Source organism: Cyprinodon tularosa, unplaced genomic scaffold (assembly GCF_016077235.1).
Source record: "Cyprinodon tularosa strain WSP-4 unplaced genomic scaffold, ASM1607723v1 ctg69, whole genome shotgun sequence".
Taxonomy (NCBI): Eukaryota; Metazoa; Chordata; class Actinopteri; order Cyprinodontiformes; family Cyprinodontidae; genus Cyprinodon; species Cyprinodon tularosa.
This window is the reverse complement of record NW_024039440.1, coordinates 942,046-959,286: the sequence shown is the minus strand read 5'-3', so window position 1 is coordinate 959,286 and position 17,241 is coordinate 942,046. Positions and strand designations below refer to the sequence as shown.

The 17,241-nt window shown below is 39.5% G+C and overlaps 2 protein-coding genes across 2 annotated transcripts in view; both read left to right on the top strand.

The window, feature by feature from the left end:
• The window catches only part of clpb (caseinolytic mitochondrial matrix peptidase chaperone subunit B), a 40,092-nt gene extending 38,787 nt beyond the window's left edge, over positions 1-1,305 (top strand). Inside the window, exons 15-16 of the mRNA XM_038267991.1 lie at positions 660-764; positions 1,102-1,305. Of these exons, the coding sequence (XP_038123919.1) occupies positions 660-764; positions 1,102-1,299 (303 nt within the window). The 3' untranslated portion in view covers positions 1,300-1,305. The remainder of the gene's footprint in view (positions 1-659; positions 765-1,101) is intronic.
• Positions 1,306-13,775: 12,470 nt separating this feature from the next.
• On the top strand, positions 13,776-17,190 carry phox2a (paired like homeobox 2A). The gene is made up of 3 exons (XM_038267884.1): positions 13,776-14,316; positions 15,084-15,271; positions 15,533-17,190. The coding sequence occupies exons 1-3, from the start codon at positions 14,094-14,096 to the stop codon at positions 16,028-16,030; spliced, it is 909 nt and encodes a 302-aa protein (XP_038123812.1). The 5' UTR covers positions 13,776-14,093; the 3' UTR covers positions 16,031-17,190.
• The last annotated feature ends 51 nt before the right edge of the window (positions 17,191-17,241 follow it).

Here is a 17,241-nt window from a genome sequence, read left to right as displayed (position 1 = left end):
CTGAGCTGTGCAGGAAAAAATGCGCAGATCAATACTGTGTGCCTCTGCTACTCACTATAACATGATTACAGTGTTTAACATGTGGAGGCTTCATCAATATTTAATTATTAATATTACAGCTGATGTCCTGACAACATGGCCCCCACTGGGGACCGGTTGGAGCCTGATTCATGCATCTATTTACTCTATTCATCTTCTGAAACTTGCTTTTTCATTTTTTTTTTATTTTAGTTTTCACAACAACTTATTTGAGTCTGGCAGCACTTCATCAGAAATGTGATTATCTTCTAATCGCCATTTGTTTGTCGTTCGCTCATATTAGGAGAATTAAATGTTTAGTGCTGCCGTTATTGCTTTACTATACATCTGCAATGAAACATGTCGTCCTATTTATTGAATGAAGTGCTAACATCAGTAGCTAAATGAGCTGCTCTGATCACTACTATCGACTGGTGTTTGATTAAAGCGCATTAAGGGGCTGTTGATTAGCGCTGGCAGACATGCGGCTTGACAGTATCTATTCTCTGATGCTGCACTTGTCTCGTTTGCTCCTTCACTCTTTGATTTGTTTCTTTTTTTAATGCAGTGTGCATCCACCTTAGGTGTGATCCCCTCCCTTATCCTTATCTAACATTACCTCCTCTGTATCTCTCCATCAGGCTAAGCAGCGCCATGACATCACTCTTCAGTGGGATCGCCAGGTCCTGGACCTCTTAGCAGGTGGATATAACCTCCACTATGGAGCACGTTCCATCAAACATGAGGTACGTCACCTACGTTTTCGTATCCCTGCAACTTATATAGATTTTATCACTTTAAAACTACCAACTTATTGTACTGGGATTTTATGTGTTAGATCAACAAAAAGTGAACAAAATTATAATTTTTTTATTAATAGAAATATGAAAAAACACAATCAGTAGGAATCCAGCTTTTGTTTGAAGGCCTGAGAGGTTTGTCAGAGAACATTAGGAAGTAAAGAGCTTTAAGAAGAAGAATAAAACCACCAGACGGGTCACATGGAAAGCTTAAGAAATACTGTATCCCTAAACCATGTTTAATTTGGCGGTGTTTAGTTCAACCTCATTTCTGATCCCTCAGGTTGAGCGACGTGTTGTCAACCAGCTAGCTGCGGCGTACGAGCAGGAGCTGCTGCCAAAAGGCTGCACCCTACGGCTCTCCGTCCAATCAGAAGGCCGGGAGGAGCGCAACTCGCCCAGCCTGCGCCTTGAGGTAGTGGGAGAGGACAGCTCCTCAAAAATGCTGGACATCCGTCCACCACTGAATCCTGAACACTAAAAAAAAGAAAAACCCATAATCGTCATCTACAGCAGCATGACCCATTATCTATAGGATGGATGGAAACCAGAAGTGTCTGTTTAGAGAAAAGTTTATGGGTTGGTTTGAAGAAGAAACACAAGGTCAGCCATGTTCCTGCACCTATTGAGACGTTCACTGCTCCCTTCCAGCATCAGGACCACACATCATCCTCAAGCATTGTATTAGCTTTCTGCTCTGTGCTGTTAGTTATACTGTGAAAAGTGTTTGTTTACAATGTAGTGCAGAGTTAAAGCCAAATGTATACCATATTTATAAAAAAAAATCTTTAATAGAGTTAATGGATATGATTTATAGATTGAATTCAGCTGCTTTCTATCCAGTTGAGTGGAGGTGAGATAAACACTGAAACTGATGTAAATTAACTGAAGGCCTCAGTTTTAGTGAGTGTGAATTTTTCTTTTAAATATTTACAGTAGAGTCGTCTATTTTCACTTTATTCATTTTAGCGTTAACACATATCGGTCATGAACTGGCCCACACTAGAAGAACATCACTAAACCTTTTCATCCAAAGGTGTGATAATACAGAGAAGTTAACAGTAGTAGATCATTTGAGGTGATCAATAAATCAACTTTTAAATTGTTGACGCATGTTAGCTTTGAAAACATTAAAAAATGCCAAGATTTAGCAACATGACTGTTTAACAGCTGGTTGACAATAAGTCACATTTCTGCTCCTTGTACTCTGACCTACAGCATGTAAATAAACCGTCTAACCAAAAAGAGAATTCCTCTCTCTTTTTTTTTCTCCTGTTTTTTTTTGTTCTGTTTTGCTCGTACTGACATCCCTGATGGATGGATGGGAGTTCTACACAACAATAATGCATGTCCACCTTGTGAATCAACATGACAGGGGAATTTCGTTGGAATCCCGCTGCATGTGGGGGTCCGGGTCGGACCCCGGGAAGGAAAGCGGCACGGTGAAAGCATCTCACACATTCAGACAGACAACAGCCTGCAGGAATGTGTCGTCCATAGGGAGTAATTATCTGGTCAGGGAAAGACATGGTCCCTTTTTACAGTGCCTGGACCCCCCAACCACAGCAGGCACAGTCTGTTTTAAAGCCATCCACACAAAGTCAGGGATGGTTTTCAAAGAGGAAATCTGTAGTTGCAAACCTTTCCCTTTTGCAACAAATCGTCTGATTTCCTCTACATTCAAGTATTGTTCCAACTTCTGAATTAGTTGGATTAAAAAAAGGCTAATTAAAAATAAAAATTCATTAATATAAAAGGGAGACTGCAAAGCTATTACTTTTTTTTAACATTAAGCAAATTGTGAAAAATGAATTTGAATCATTAGAACAGCCAAGCATAAATGCTTGATCATTTTTTTGTTGTTGAAAGCTTTAATGTTATTAAATAAAACTGTAGAAAAAATCGTCATCTGAATAACTAAAGTCAGTGTAAAAGTCAATGTTAAATATTTACTAATTAGGATATTTTTGTGTTATAAACATACTGCTTTGTGATGTTTATCTCACAAAAAATGTTTAAAAAAAGAGCAAAATATACACAGATTAATGGATAATATCCTAAGATTTTAATAAATCTGCTTTAAACAGTAAGACAAATCAGTTTATTCTATTTTTTAAAGCTTGTGTCATCCATCTGATCAGCTAAGTAACATTTAGGATTTTTTTTTTTTTTTTACATAAATCATGAGGGGTACAGCTGTATCTCTCATGATCTATGTAAGGAGATGTAAATAATTGCCTTCAAAATCTGTTGGTATTCCTGTTTAAATGTTTCCCCATTGTGTTCATGCATATTTAGCCTACCAGTTGTCATTGAGAAATGAGAGTGCAGTCTACGCTCTCGATCTTTAAGCAAACTGGACAAGCTTCTTTTACCGAATGCAGAATGGAAGGATTGTCCCCCCCACCCCCCCACCCCCTCTCTTCGCTCTTAATGTTGACTGGAATGATGGTGATCATACAGTCTATACTGCAGGTTCAATGGGCGGAGAGCAGTTACTGGTAGCACTGGGCTCATTAGAAAAAATATATTCCACAGAGGTAAAAGGTAATGCAGCGTATCAAACTGGAGATGTGCCTTTTTTTTTTCTTTTGTATAACTTGGTCATAAATGATCACTGCAGGTCTTTGCTAATAAAAAATCTGGCCTTCTTTACAGAGCATTTCAAAATGACTTGTTACCAAACTCTTATTCAAACGTTTGCTGCAGCCACACAGAAAACATTTCAATCCGTTTATAGAAGGAACTTGATTAAAAACATGAAAATAAGAGGACTTACAACTGATGCATTCAGAAGCATTAATGTGATGTCACCTGCCTATTCCAGGGAGGGTAGATTTTTATCTTGAATAAATAAAGATTATGACAAAATAGACTAACTATGGTAAGTTGCTATTTTAAATGACAAGATATATCAATATAGAAATGTCCAGTTAGTACCATGATCAGAACCCTGAGGTTACATTTCTTTTTTATCAAATATTTTCTAGAATTTCCTCCTTTAATCTCTGAAATACTCTGTAAAAATATCCTGTCCAGGGGTGATGCTGAGAAACTAGCCCATCCATTTGTTACTTCAAGGCTGAACTATTGTAATTATTTACTATCAGGAAGTCCACAAACTGTAGTTAAAAGCCTTCAGCTGATCCAAAATGCTGCAGCCAGAGTTCTGATGAAAATTAAAAAGAGAGATCATATTTCTCCTATCCTGGCTTCTCTTCATTGGCTTCCTGTTAAATCCAGAAAAGAATTTAAAATCCTCCATTTCACATATAAAGCCTTAATGGCCAAGCTCCATCTTATATCAGAGATGTGATTGTTCCTTATGTTCCTAACAGAGCACTTCGCTCTCAATCTGCAGGTTTACTAGTGGTTCCTAGAATTTCTGAAAATAGAATGGGAGGCAGATCTTTTAGTTATCAGGCTCCTCTCCTGTGGAACCAACTACCAGTTTTAGTCCGTGAGGCAGACACCCTGTCTACTTTTAAGGCTAGGCTTAAAACTTTCCTTTTTGATAAAGCTTATAGTTAATGTGGCACAGGTTATCCAGTGCTATCTCTATTGTTATGTTGCTATAGGCTTAGACTGCTGGAGGACATAGGGACATCTTTTTCATCATTCTGCTTCATTCTATTTCTATTTTCCATTCGGCAGTATTTGTAAGTTCAATCTCTAATATGCTCTCTTTCTGCTTTTTTCCTCATCAGCTTCATCTGTTCCTGTTTGGCCGTGACACCATCCTGGAGAGAAACATCAGCTGTGCTGCTGCCAACACCTTTGTTTATAGACGTTGGAGATAGGCCTGTTTAATCAGTGTAGTCCTGTTTCTCTGACAGTTTGCACTCTCTGTTATCCTCTTACATGGGAGCTGGCTCAACTTTGTCTACCTGGCTGTGTCTTTCCAGGACGGGGTCGCCTATGGAGCTGGTTGATAGTTACCTTTTGTATCGCTGCATCTTTTTCCATGTCTGCTTCTGTCTCCTTGAACCCCAGTCCGCCTAGGCAGATGGCAGCTCACCGGTTCTGTAGCAGGTTTCTACATGTTAAAGGTTTTCCTCTCCACTGTCACTATAAGCATGTGAGGGATTGCTTTTGAGTCAACAAGTCGATGCAATCAGCTGGTTTTCCTTAGATAGAAAACTTTGAACAAATTTGACTGTATGATCTCTATTTCTGTAAAGCGCCTTGAGATGATATCTGTTGTGAATTGGCACTATAGAAATAAACTGAATTAAATTTTAAAATAAACTGTAAAGTTCCTATGATGCCGCCTGCATAGATCTGATGAGGATGAGATGCCACAGAAGAGAAGCAAAAGACCAGCAGATGTTTCACAGTGCGCCCCAGACTCTTGGAAGCGGCTACATATGGACATTAGATCAGGTTTTTGCTTTGTTACCTCCAGGCTCTTCCCATCTTTCTCCTCTAACCCTCACATGAATCTTCCCTTTTATGGTTTTAGGAAGTCAGAGTGCTCTGTGTGTGTGTGTGTGTATCCATTTACCTTTCCCTGCGGAGGAAGACAGGAGTAAGAAGAGGAGGAGAAAGAGGAGAGGCTCTTAGTCTGTCCGTCAGGCTATTTCTGACTGCTGCCATTTCTCTGATTAGATTATGGAGAAACAGAAACCAGGCCCATCCATAGTCCCAGAGCCTCCCCTCTATCTCCCCTCATTTTGCCTTCTGCTGCCTCTTTCCTCCCCTGCATCCTTCCTTCCGTCCTCCCTTCCCTGCTGTCCATCTGTGTCCTCCTCCTCCTACTGGATGAGAGTTAAATGTGCAGAAAAAGATAGAGATGATAGAGGTGGGGGGTCTGTTTTCTAGGTGAGGCTGCAGTGAGTGTGTTAGATTATCCTCAGAGAAGTGCAGCAGCCAGGTGGAGGTGCTGAATGATGAACGACTACTAGCGGCTCTCCCATTATCATAACTGTCCCCGCTCTTAACGGGGCATTTTCATCCATGTCTCTCCTGCTCTCTCCTCTTCCCTGCCTCCCTCCGGCTTTCACTGTGCTCCCCCAGGAAGCCGATCGATCCCCCCTCCTCCTCCATTATACCTCTCAGCTCTCGCTCTGAAGATGAGCCTCATTCATGCAGCTTTCAGTTTATCACCCAGCAGTCCCTTTGGACGCACATGTTGCGTAAAAATGTCGGCCTCTGTTTTTTTTTTTTTTTTTATCGAATATGTTTCTGTTCTGTTATGACGACTGGGAAAATCCGCATAAAGGAAATTTTCATAAAAAAAGGGAAGGGTGGATAGATAGGTTGCTCCACAGCAGCCTGTCCTCCCTTTTCTTTTAAAGAAAAAGGAACAAATCCATTCTGCCTAATTCGAACCTTGCACAGGGACAGCTCGCGTGGCAGATTGCAGCCTAATTAGTTTAGAGGAAATTTAATTCAATTAACTTTCCACAGCTCCGCGCGCCCCGCCGCTGGGCTGCTTTCAGAGCGCGAGGCCAGAGCTCCAGATCTAATTAGCGTGTTTGGAGAAGCTCTCCTGCGCGCGGCCGCGCCTCGCTCCTCCAGCTGTGCCGCAGCTCCACTGCGCGCGCGCGCGCGTGTTTGTGTGTGACACCGTGGTCTCCCGGGAGATGTTTTTCTTTTTTCTTTATTATCCCAAAAAGCTTCTTTTTTAAGTAACATGCCGGTGTCCATTAGGATAATTCGGGCCCGGTGCCGCAGGAGAGATGGACGCAGCATGTAGAATAACCGCAGCTGCTCTGCGTCATGTTCCCTCTGATGGATGCGTGTCCAGAGTGGACACACACACACACACACACGGGGATGAGTATAATCTGCTCGGGAAAAATGCTATTTGATCAAGGTGAACCGTTTTAATGCGTAATTATTTTGGAGCTATAGTTCCCGTTTTCGATCTCTCTTAGGATTTTAGGACATATTGTGATCTCCGTGTCTGTTTTCATAAAAGTCAAGACTTCCATACATTTTGCATCTACACCGATTCGTTGCTATCTAGTAGGCTACTTAAACTGCAGACTACCAGCGTTTCCTTTGCAGTGAAGTATTTTCATCAATAATGGATGAACAGACCATAAAATACTCCCCTTTTAAATCTCACTCAATTTAACGATATATAATATTCTGTAAAGACTCCCTCTTGATCTTTTTTTTTTTTTTTTGTCTGATTCCTGTTGGACAGATTCAGGAAGCCCAATGTTTTTCTGCGTTGGTAAACTTCGTACTTTTCTGTATTTGAATATTTGAGCTTTGAGGGGTTAAAATAATATCAGCTCTTAAACATTTTTTTTAATCTTTTGAACCGGGAATATTATAATCGTCAGAAGAAAATAGACTATAAACTACCAACGTTTCCTATTTGTTTGGAAATGTAGTCATGCAAAAGGACATTAATATATGTTCTATATTTCTATCTATCTATCTATCTATCTATCTATCTATCTATCTATCTATCTATCTATCTATCTATCTATCTATCTATCTATCTATCTATATACCCTGATATTGATTAACTGATTAATTATAGATAAATATATATATATATATATATATATATATATATATATATATATATATATATATATATATATATATATATATATATATATATATATATATATATATATATATATATATATATGCATTTGACACACTGTGCGCCTGTTTAATGTCCTGATTATGAATTTTCATAACAGTCGAAGATAACTAAATGTAAGATTGCTCCAGCTTGATGGTAGTCAGTTGTTCTGATCCCCAAATGGATCAGCACTTTGAAGTGAAGGCGACTCAATCAAGCGACCTAAATCTCTTTACTAGTAATAATGATATAAAAAGATATTAAAAGAATATTAAAAGAATTTTCAGGGATAGGCTGGAAATGAAAAAGCCAAATCTAAAAAGTACGAAAAGGCGAAAGGTTCTGTATGTGATAAAATAATAGATTATTGAATGGTACTATTTTGTGTTCTATGTGGAAGAACACCGAATATGATATCAGCGCATTGATCTCACTGTGATCTGAGAAATATGTTGAATAAAAACTAAGTCACGTTCCACTGGGGTTCTGCTCATTCTATATAGTTAAGTTATGGAAAGAAACATAACAGGTTCGAAACGCTCCATCTTTGATGTTAAGGAGAAATATTTGGAAACCAATTCTAATCGGACTATAACAACCAGGAGGTTTATTTTCGTTTAGAAAGGGACTTTTCTGTTGCCTCGGTCTCTAACCCACATGGATGGGTTGGTAATTGAGGGGGCGGTGGGGTTGACATGCAGGCGGTACCGCCGGGACCTCCGGGATCCCTCCGCCTTCCCCTGCTGTCTGTCATCCATCATGGAGCAAATCAAACAGCCTCTGCTGTGGCTGGAAGAGGCGCAGGGCCGCTGCGGGATGCGAGCGCTCTGAATTTATTTCATGCGCAATCAGATCCACCTCTGGAGGGAAGAGAGGCGATGACACGACACATTTTACTGACACTGCAGCAGGGTGGAAGAAACCATTAAAATACATTCAAACCAATATTTATTCAATATAAAAAAAAGGTGCACTTTATAATCCAACCCCCCTTTTAATATGTAATGGGAATTTAATTAATGAAGCATCATTTAGGCCTACTTCAGCTGTAGATGTTGCAAAATTACAACAAATAATTACACTGCAAAACTATCTCGAAATAAGTTTTAAAAAAATCTTAAATTAAGTCTATTTAGCCTTAATTTCAGCATGTCAATGAGATGTTATTTTTTTCAATTGAATGAGTATTTACTCTTAAAATTAGATAGTTAGATAATATGCAGTTGTAATAAAACAAAGCAATTGTGTTTTTTTTCTTATTTTTAAATGTAAAATGTCTTCATTGACAAGGTCTCAAACTTCCCTCCTCAATTCAAGAAAAAATGCACTTATTTTAAGAAAAAGTAACTTATTTAGATTAAATTTTTTTGCAGAACGGGGAAATTAAAGTTATGTTCTCCATAATAACACTAATTGATCTGGTCTTATTAATGTAATTATACATTATCTGTTTTAAAACAACAAACTATTTGTTGCCACATTTTAGAGGATGTAGAGGAGGATGGCCTTGGACATTTAAATAAAGGCCCTTCATTCGTTTATATTTTCTCTGTTATTTTTGAAGGTTTTTTATCCCTCATTCCAACTCTGTGGATCATTTTGCGTTTTTTTAACCTGCTTGTTTAACAAAAAAGGTTCATATCCAGAATCAATAGCTGCCTGATGTCTGAAGCCTGGTAAAAAACAAAAACAAAAAACAGCTTCAGGCTGATTGGAGAAGTTTAGGTGAAGTTTCAGTGATGGATGGAGCTGCAGCCTTTCCTCTCTGACTGACAGCTTCACTTTGGGTTTTGGGACACGAACCGGGACAGGCCTCCCGCGTGGCTTTGTCTCATCCCTCATTAAGCCTTTATCCATGTCTCTGTCCCTTCCACCTCTGCGCGTCTTCATTAGGAGCGCGCATCCATCCATCATACAGCTCCCATCCAGAACCACTGAGGTAAACACTCTGCGTCTAAAATCACAGAGGATTTATCTGCTATTTGTCAAAATTATTGATGATTATTAATGTTCAAAGCGGTTTAAAGCTCATCCCTCTTCAGTAATTATTTTAATGTTGAACATAATGTGAATATAGATTGCCTCTTCACATTAGTGAACGTTTCCTTCATCCACACGCTGTTCTCCCCTAATGACCAGCGGGGCTGTAATCCCTAAAGTCAGGGTTCCTCTCTCAGGGTCCCTCAGGGGCCTCCAGGGGACCATTGTATCACCCCCCCTGTGTTGACTCAGACGCAATGAATGCCAAAGCTCTCCGTTACTGTTTCCGTCCCATCGGCCCCATGAATGTAAAAGTCCAAAGTTAAAACCTCTGCAGAGGAGAGGTCGCCCCCCCCTACCCACCTCCTGACTGCGCTGCGTGGAGCTTTCTGGGCGGATTAGTGGCCTGGAAGGGACCGGTTCCTCCTTTTGAAGGGATTAGGTTAAATGCTTGAAAGCGGGAGAGCACAGAGTTGCTCCTGGATGCTCTTTTTGATGCGGAGACGAGTTAAAACTGTGAAACTGTTTAAGTTTCTCTGCAAACTCACCTCTGAACCTTCCAGACGGAGACGCGCAACAGACGGTGGATCCTGAGTGCAACAATAATCTTATAGTCATTTTTCTCTTTTCCTCACATCTGAATATACTTTTTTTGTTGTTATTTATCAAAATGAAAAGAACTTGCAACACATTCTGAATTATAGATTTTATTTTTGTGCTTTAAAGTGATAATCATCTCCATAACTGTAATGCATTTTAAGTCTAAATTTATGGCAGTTTTCCTGCAATTGAATTCTCCATCAGAGCTGAAAAAAGGGTTTTATTATTTTTATTTTATTTTGGACCAAACACACTGCAAAAAATAAAAATCTATAAGTTATTTTTTTCTTAAAATAAGTGCTTTTGTTCTTGGATTGAGGAGGTAAAGGAGACACTTTCCCAATGAAACAAGATAATTTACATTTAGAATAAGAAAACACAATTGAATTGTCTTATTTCAAGTGTATGTTATCTAATTGTCTTATTTTAAGAGTAAAATACTCAATCCATTGGCAAACAATATCATTTACCTACTCAAATTAAGGGTAAATACACTTAATTTAAGAAATTTTTACTTATTTCTAGATTGTTTTTTCAGTACAATCATGATAACCCTAGCTCTCCTTTGTTTTTGGTTGCTTTTTGTTTTTTTGTATTTTGTTTTCTTTTTTGCTTGGCAATTTTTGGACTTTTTAAGCCTTTTATGTGTTGACTTATATACAGACAAAAAGCTTTTCCAGCTCAGACATTAACATTCTTGATAAACTTGGAATTACGGCTTTTTACATAACTACCAAAAAATCTTTTGTATGTATATATTTATGCATATATATTAAATATTCTATAAGAACAGGAAATATTCTTGAAGAAGTCAGGAAAGTTTTTTTTAAGAATTAATCTAAATTTCTTAGAGAATGTAGGTATTAAGTATAAAATATGATATGTTTGAAAAAGACACCCTAGTCCCACTAAGTTCCCTCCTGTGATCTTTGTTGTTTGACATTTAGCAGCTTCCACCAGCTGTAAGGTCCAATTTATGCAAATGATGCTCTTCTGTAGGCCACATGTTCCTCAAAATGTGCACAATAACAAACAGCTGTCATGATTAAAACATTTTAAATCGGTTAACTTTCCACGTTAATCTGACTAAGACTGTTTTATATAAATTTTATAAGACAAATTTGCATAGATTTTTTTTCTGTGGAACAACTGTTTTTATAACAACTATATATTTGATCATCACCGTAGCTTAAAGTAAAAAAAACAATAAAAGTTCTTGCCAAAAAGCAAACCATCATGCTCACTCTTAATGATATTGGGACAATAGGACAACGCTGTTAAAAGCAGGTTGTTGTGTTGAAAATCTTATATGATATTTTGAAACATCCAGAATTTATTAACCAATGTTGGTTACAAAGAATACTGCATAGACCAATTTATAAATAGATTATAAGAGAGGATATTAATACATGGAACCTGTCAGTGAATCCTTTAGACTGACTTTATTTCTTAAGACTTAAGGTAGTTATAGTAAACCAAACCTGAATTATAATACTTGCAAGCACACAGAAGACAGTATAATGACTGAATAATGGCTAGTTGAAGGGTTTGTGAAATGTATCTACAGCACAGTCAGAACAAAGAGCTGGCTGTTTAAATGTGTAATTATTTTTAAAGCAAACACTGGGGAAAAAAATGAATTCTAGATAAGTAATTTTTTCTTAAAATAAGTGCATTTGTTCTTGGATTGAGGAGGTAAAAGAGACATTTTGCCAATGGAACAAGACAATTTACACTTAAAATAAGAAAACACAATTGCATTGTCTTATTTCAAGTGCATATTGTCTAATTATCTCATTTTAATAGTAAAAACACTCATTCCATTGGCAAACTACCTCATACTCAAATTAAGGTGAAAGACATTTTTACTTATTTCTAGATCGTTTTTCCAGTGAACTATTGTATGTCCTCAGTTTAACAGGGAATATGACAGTTTTTACAAAGCAAAGGTTTTATTTGTTGTTTTAAAATGATTTGCATAAACCCTTTGAAGCAAATTAAATGTAGCCTATTCATAACAGCAAATTTCAGTTTTTGACCTCTCTGTAGAAGTCAAAGAATCCTGTAGTCCCCACTGGAACTATCATCAGCTCAACTCCTTGACCCGACTTGCTTTAGGCCTACTAATCAATGTTTTTAATTTATAAAAAAAAACCTATAAAACCAATATTTTTTTAAAGAACAAGAATGAGTTTTATTTGTTTGGTTTTTGCTCCTTAAAGCAGTTTGAAACGAGCTTCTCCGCTTCATCGATCCCCCTGACTCTCCACCAACCACACAACAACTGCTGTAAACAGATCTTATTATTACTAAAGTGAACAAGGAGCGGTGGATGCGCGCATGCGCGCGCGTGTGGAAAGTTAATGCCATTAAGGAGCATCATCATGCAGCCTCTGGTCAACCAGAGATAAGAGCACGCACTTTTGAGCTTTTATTATGACATTTTACGCACGGGCACGCCGGCCAAACTCAATTAATTCCTTCAGTAAGAACACAACGTAATTTTGGTTTGTGGATCATATTATTCGGTGAAATTTACCCTCTAATAAAAAGACTGTTAATCTCACCAAGGGCGCACATAGAGCAGGGAGCCACAGAGTTAAGAAAAAGGAGAAAGAAAGAAAGAAAGGATGCATATGTCTGGCACTCCTCAGATGCCTCCCGGTTTCAGAGCCTCTGTGTGACGGAGGGGCCGTGTGGGATATGACTTATCACATTGTATGACACCGTACAATAAACTTAAACCAATTTATGGAGCGTCAATGCGTTTATGGTTAGCCCGCCGCGCCGCGCTGGTCTCTGCAGCCGCTCCAGCCCCCCCCTCTCCTGTCCTCTCTCCGGTCCGATACATCAAACTGACGGGCACTCTGGTGACATGTCGGTAAAAAAGTGATCGGAATCAAATCAGAGCTTTTAATCTCGCCAATCACCGTCACATCTGGAGGTTTTCCTTCACATAAAGACTCGGCTGGAGGAGCAGAGGATGCTTGTGCGCATCAGTTGGAGACGCGGTGGAGCTGACCGGTTTCTGGAGCATCGCGGGGCCTGCGTCTGCACACGCAGCACAGCAACAACAACGACTAAAAAAAAAAAGAAAGAAAAAAGAATGCAGCAGTCATATAAAAAAATCTATAAATTATTATAGAAAAAAAACTACTTTTAAATTTAGAAAATATGCAAATGCTATATAAAATTCTTAAACTAAACAAAATAGTCCATTTTGTCTATAACGGCACAATCATATTTTTAAATTTGTATAATACTTTTTTTAGGAACTGCATTTTAAAGATTTTTAAACTTTTATGGACATGTTCAGATTTCAGTGTCTGGATCAAAAAAGACCATCTACAAGAAATTGGTATAATACCTACAATTTTTATTAAACTTTGTGGATTTTGACAGCACCGCACCAGGAAAATATATTCAACTGTATATTATACATCTATTCCACCTCCATAACTTTGTGTTTGCCAATTGGGTTGATTTAATAGCCTATTTAACCTGTTTGTCTTAAAAAGTGCTTTGGGGATTATATTAGTTGAGTTAGGCTATATTAATAAATTACAATGAGCTAAAATATAAGATTTCATACAAAATGAATGCCTTCCATGGAGAAAAAAAGGAGAGTGTTGGTTTCTCTTCAAATCTTAGCTGAAAAAATGAGTTCCTGCAGAATTTTACGTCCGATAAAGGAAGCATGGGCTTTGTATGAGATCTGAAGGGGAAAAGGCTGCTCGGTGGTTTTAACTCTGGCGTGGACCGCGTGGGCGGTGCAATGGTCTCTCGTGAGATGGGGGAGAGGGAGTTGGAGGGGCAGTCCGTTTCCACGCTCACTCACTGGTGGCATTGTCATGGAAACAAGACCACCGCTTCGCTATTGTCTCGCGCCCTGCCGAGTTTATTATAAGCACCGCGCGAGCCGCAGCGCGCTGTCAAACGGAGCGCAGCGCGCAGAGGAGAGCTTCAGGCACGCACTGACAGAGCGGACTGAATAAAGAGAGAAAGTTCAGAGGAGTCTTCTGGATTATCAAGGGGAAACTCCTCCACACAGAGATATACAAACCGAAAGAGTTTGGAAAGAGGCGCAGATCAGAGATTGCCCAAAGAAAGAAGGCGCGGACCGGTGTCTGCACCGGCTCACCTCCATGTATAAGATGGATTACTCCTACCTGAACTCCTACGACTCCTGCATGGCAGCCATGGAAGCGTCGGCCTACGCGGACTTCAGCTCCTGCAGCCAGGCCAGCTCCTTCCAGTATAACCCGATCCGGAGCGGGCCGTTCTCCAACCCGGGCTGCACGCCTCTGAGCACGGCCAGCTGCACGCTGGGAGCCCTGCGAGAGCACCAGCCCACACCCTACTCCTCCGGTAGGAAAAAAACAAACAAACAAACAAACGGCTGTTTTCAACTATTTCTAAAGTCAGGAGGAACACGTTAGAAAATTTAACCTGTTTTACTTTACCTCTAGTTCTTAATAATGGAAGCAGGAGTCATTTAAGAACCGAAATCTCCCAAAAATCTAGGGCCTGACATTAAATTATGTTTTTATTTCTACTTAATATCATTGAATTAATTTGTTAATGAGCACAATTAGGCTTAAATTTCTAAGATTCGCAACAATAACGAGCAAAAATACTAACAATCATCTTTTTTTCCTCATTAAGGCTTCAGAAATTAAATTAGAAATACAATAGGCCTATAGTATTTTTAATTTCGTGACTGTATTTATGCACATATTATCATTCAAGATTATATGTATTCATTTTTCGTTTTATTATAAATTATATTTCGCACTATATCGGATACTTTAAAAAAAAGTGCTATATTTTCTCCAAAATTTATCATAAATAAAAAAAAACTTACATTTTCTCATATTTCGATAGATTTGATCAAGTATTTTTTTTAAATAGAAGAACAAGTAATTAATTACTATTGATTTTAAACATCTGTATTTTCCCCGAAAATTAAGCAAAAATCTTGAAAAATAAAATAAATTGAATTATTTTAATTTAATAGAAATATCAGAACGTCGCGCGTTTTTACGCACATGCATTGAAATTACAATAATTTGCATGTTTTGTTTGTTCAATGAAAAACAAAAATAAAAAACTAAAACATTTTGATTTTTTTTCAGTTCCCTACAAGTTCTTCTCGGACCCTTCTGGGCTGAATGAGAAGAGGAAGCAGCGGCGCATCCGGACCACCTTCACCAGCTCCCAGCTGAAGGAGCTGGAGCGGGTCTTTGCGGAGACGCATTACCCGGATATCTACACCCGAGAGGAGCTTGCACTGAAGATAGACCTGACCGAGGCCCGGGTTCAGGTGCGCGGATGAAGCTTTTCTTTTTATTTTCTCCTGCGCAAAGGCGCCTTTAGAAAGTTCTTTGAATTAGTGACCAAATACCAATAATTTATGTGCAATAAACAAATATTTGTCTGACTGTAACAACTCTTTATCTTAATGTCATATTAATACAAATGTATTATGCAAACAGATGTCTAGATGGGGGGGTGGTCTTGTCTCCATGGGGATTTTTCTGTTTTCCTCCATCCATCCTAAAGCTTCCTGTGTTTGTGCCTACAGGTGTGGTTCCAGAACAGGCGTGCCAAATTCCGTAAGCAGGAGCGGGCAGCTAATGCCAAGGCCAACAGCTCTGGTGGAAACACTGGGAGCAACAGCAGCAGCAACAGCTCTGGGGGGAAGAAGGGTGGAGAAACAAGATCTTCATCAGATGACGATGAGTCCAAAGAGTCCACCTGCAGCCCCACGCCAGACAGCACTGCTTCCTTGCCTGGCTCGGCCAACGGGAACCTGGGGAGCCCAGCCAGCCTGAGCCCCAGCCCGGCCCCCGCCAACAGCGGCTACACCAACACCTCCAGCTCCCCGGTCCTCCAGGGGTTGAAGCCGCCCAGCTGGTCCAGCCTGGGGCCGTCCAACCCGGCTGTGGCCCAGCCTGCTGCTCAGACTCAGGAGATTCTGAAGGCCTGGCAGCCAGCGGACAGTATGACCGGGCCCTTCGCTGGAGTCCTGTCCTCTTTCCACAGAAAACCCAACCCTGCCATCAAGACAAATCTGTTCTGAGGCAGAGAGGAGGTGAAAGACAAGGAGCAATCAGAGACAGATAAGAGCTTCAGACTTTTTTTCTTTTTAGTGGAGATTCTAAACACAACTATGGTGTTCTGGTCAGAGCCCAGATGGTACCAGGTTCTGCTAGTCTAAGCATGTTCTGCAGCTGTACAGCACCTAGATACCTGGATGTGGACAGATTCTTGTGACTCTACTTTCCAGCCGAGTTTCTCCTTTTTAAGACCAAACTGAAGGACTTTCTCTATTTGTTGACTTTGAACTCCACAGTCTCAAACTGTCTCCTAAGCAGCCCGAGTTCTTGCATCGTCTCCCTTTGTTGAATTCTCACATTTCCACACTCTGCAGAATTTCTCTGATGAAGTATGGAGGTCAGGTACGACCTAAAAGCAGAAATCCAAACATCAAGATCCTTGCTGAGGAAACAAAGCGAACCTTTACCCTCAAGCACAACTATACACAGACTTTTTTTTTTAGATCCCCCCAAAATCTCTTTGCCAAGCAGAGTAGGGGGGGCTGCTTTAAAATCCAATTAGACCTGCTGCTTTCAGACCAGACACCTCCTCAGATCAGCTCTCTCCCTCCTCCATATGTAACACATCACATCCTGACCTCTGGAGAACAGTAGCCACTTTTGTTTAAACTCAAAAGGGTGCAGGATTTGGAGAGGAGCCTCCTAAACATCCAGAGCTGAGTGCATCCTGCAGATTTCCGAGTCTGATGTATCTGATAGTTTCTGCTGCTGGTATAGTAAAGCAGCCAGTCGCTGCCTCCATCAGAATCGGTTTCTTTCTATTCCCTCAACCTATTCTCATCGACGTACAGACCTTTTTTATGCATCGACCTTGCATAAAACGTCCAATTTTGTCCTCTGATGCCTCTACCCTGTTGATGCAAAACCCCTGTTAGATCTTCCTCAGAATCGAAAAAAATAAACATGTATTTATTAATATTTTTCACATGTCTTTGAATCGCTGTAAATTCTGTAGATAGTAATATATTAGATAGTTCTCCCTCTTTTTTTTTTGGCTTTACAGATCTACTTCACTGCGAAGCATCTGTCTCACAGGAACATGTGGAGCTCTGGTGAATGAGAAGTTATAGCACTACTCTGAATATTCAAATAAATCTACATTATGAAGGCACTACGTGACACATCTCATGACCTGGTCATTGCATTTGACAAAATGTGATGTTTTTGCATGTTT

Bases quoted from the DNA above. Each gene is read 5' to 3' on its own strand.
- phox2a (XM_038267884.1), top strand. From the start codon at position 14,094: ATGTATAAGATGGATTACTCCTACCTGAACTCCTACGACTCCTGCATG. The intron at 14,317-15,083 runs GTAGGAAAAAAA...ATTTTTTTTCAG, and splicing joins GCCCACACCCTACTCCTCCG to TTCCCTACAAGTTCTTCTCG. The intron at 15,272-15,532 runs GTGCGCGGATGA...TTGTGCCTACAG, and splicing joins TGACCGAGGCCCGGGTTCAG to GTGTGGTTCCAGAACAGGCG.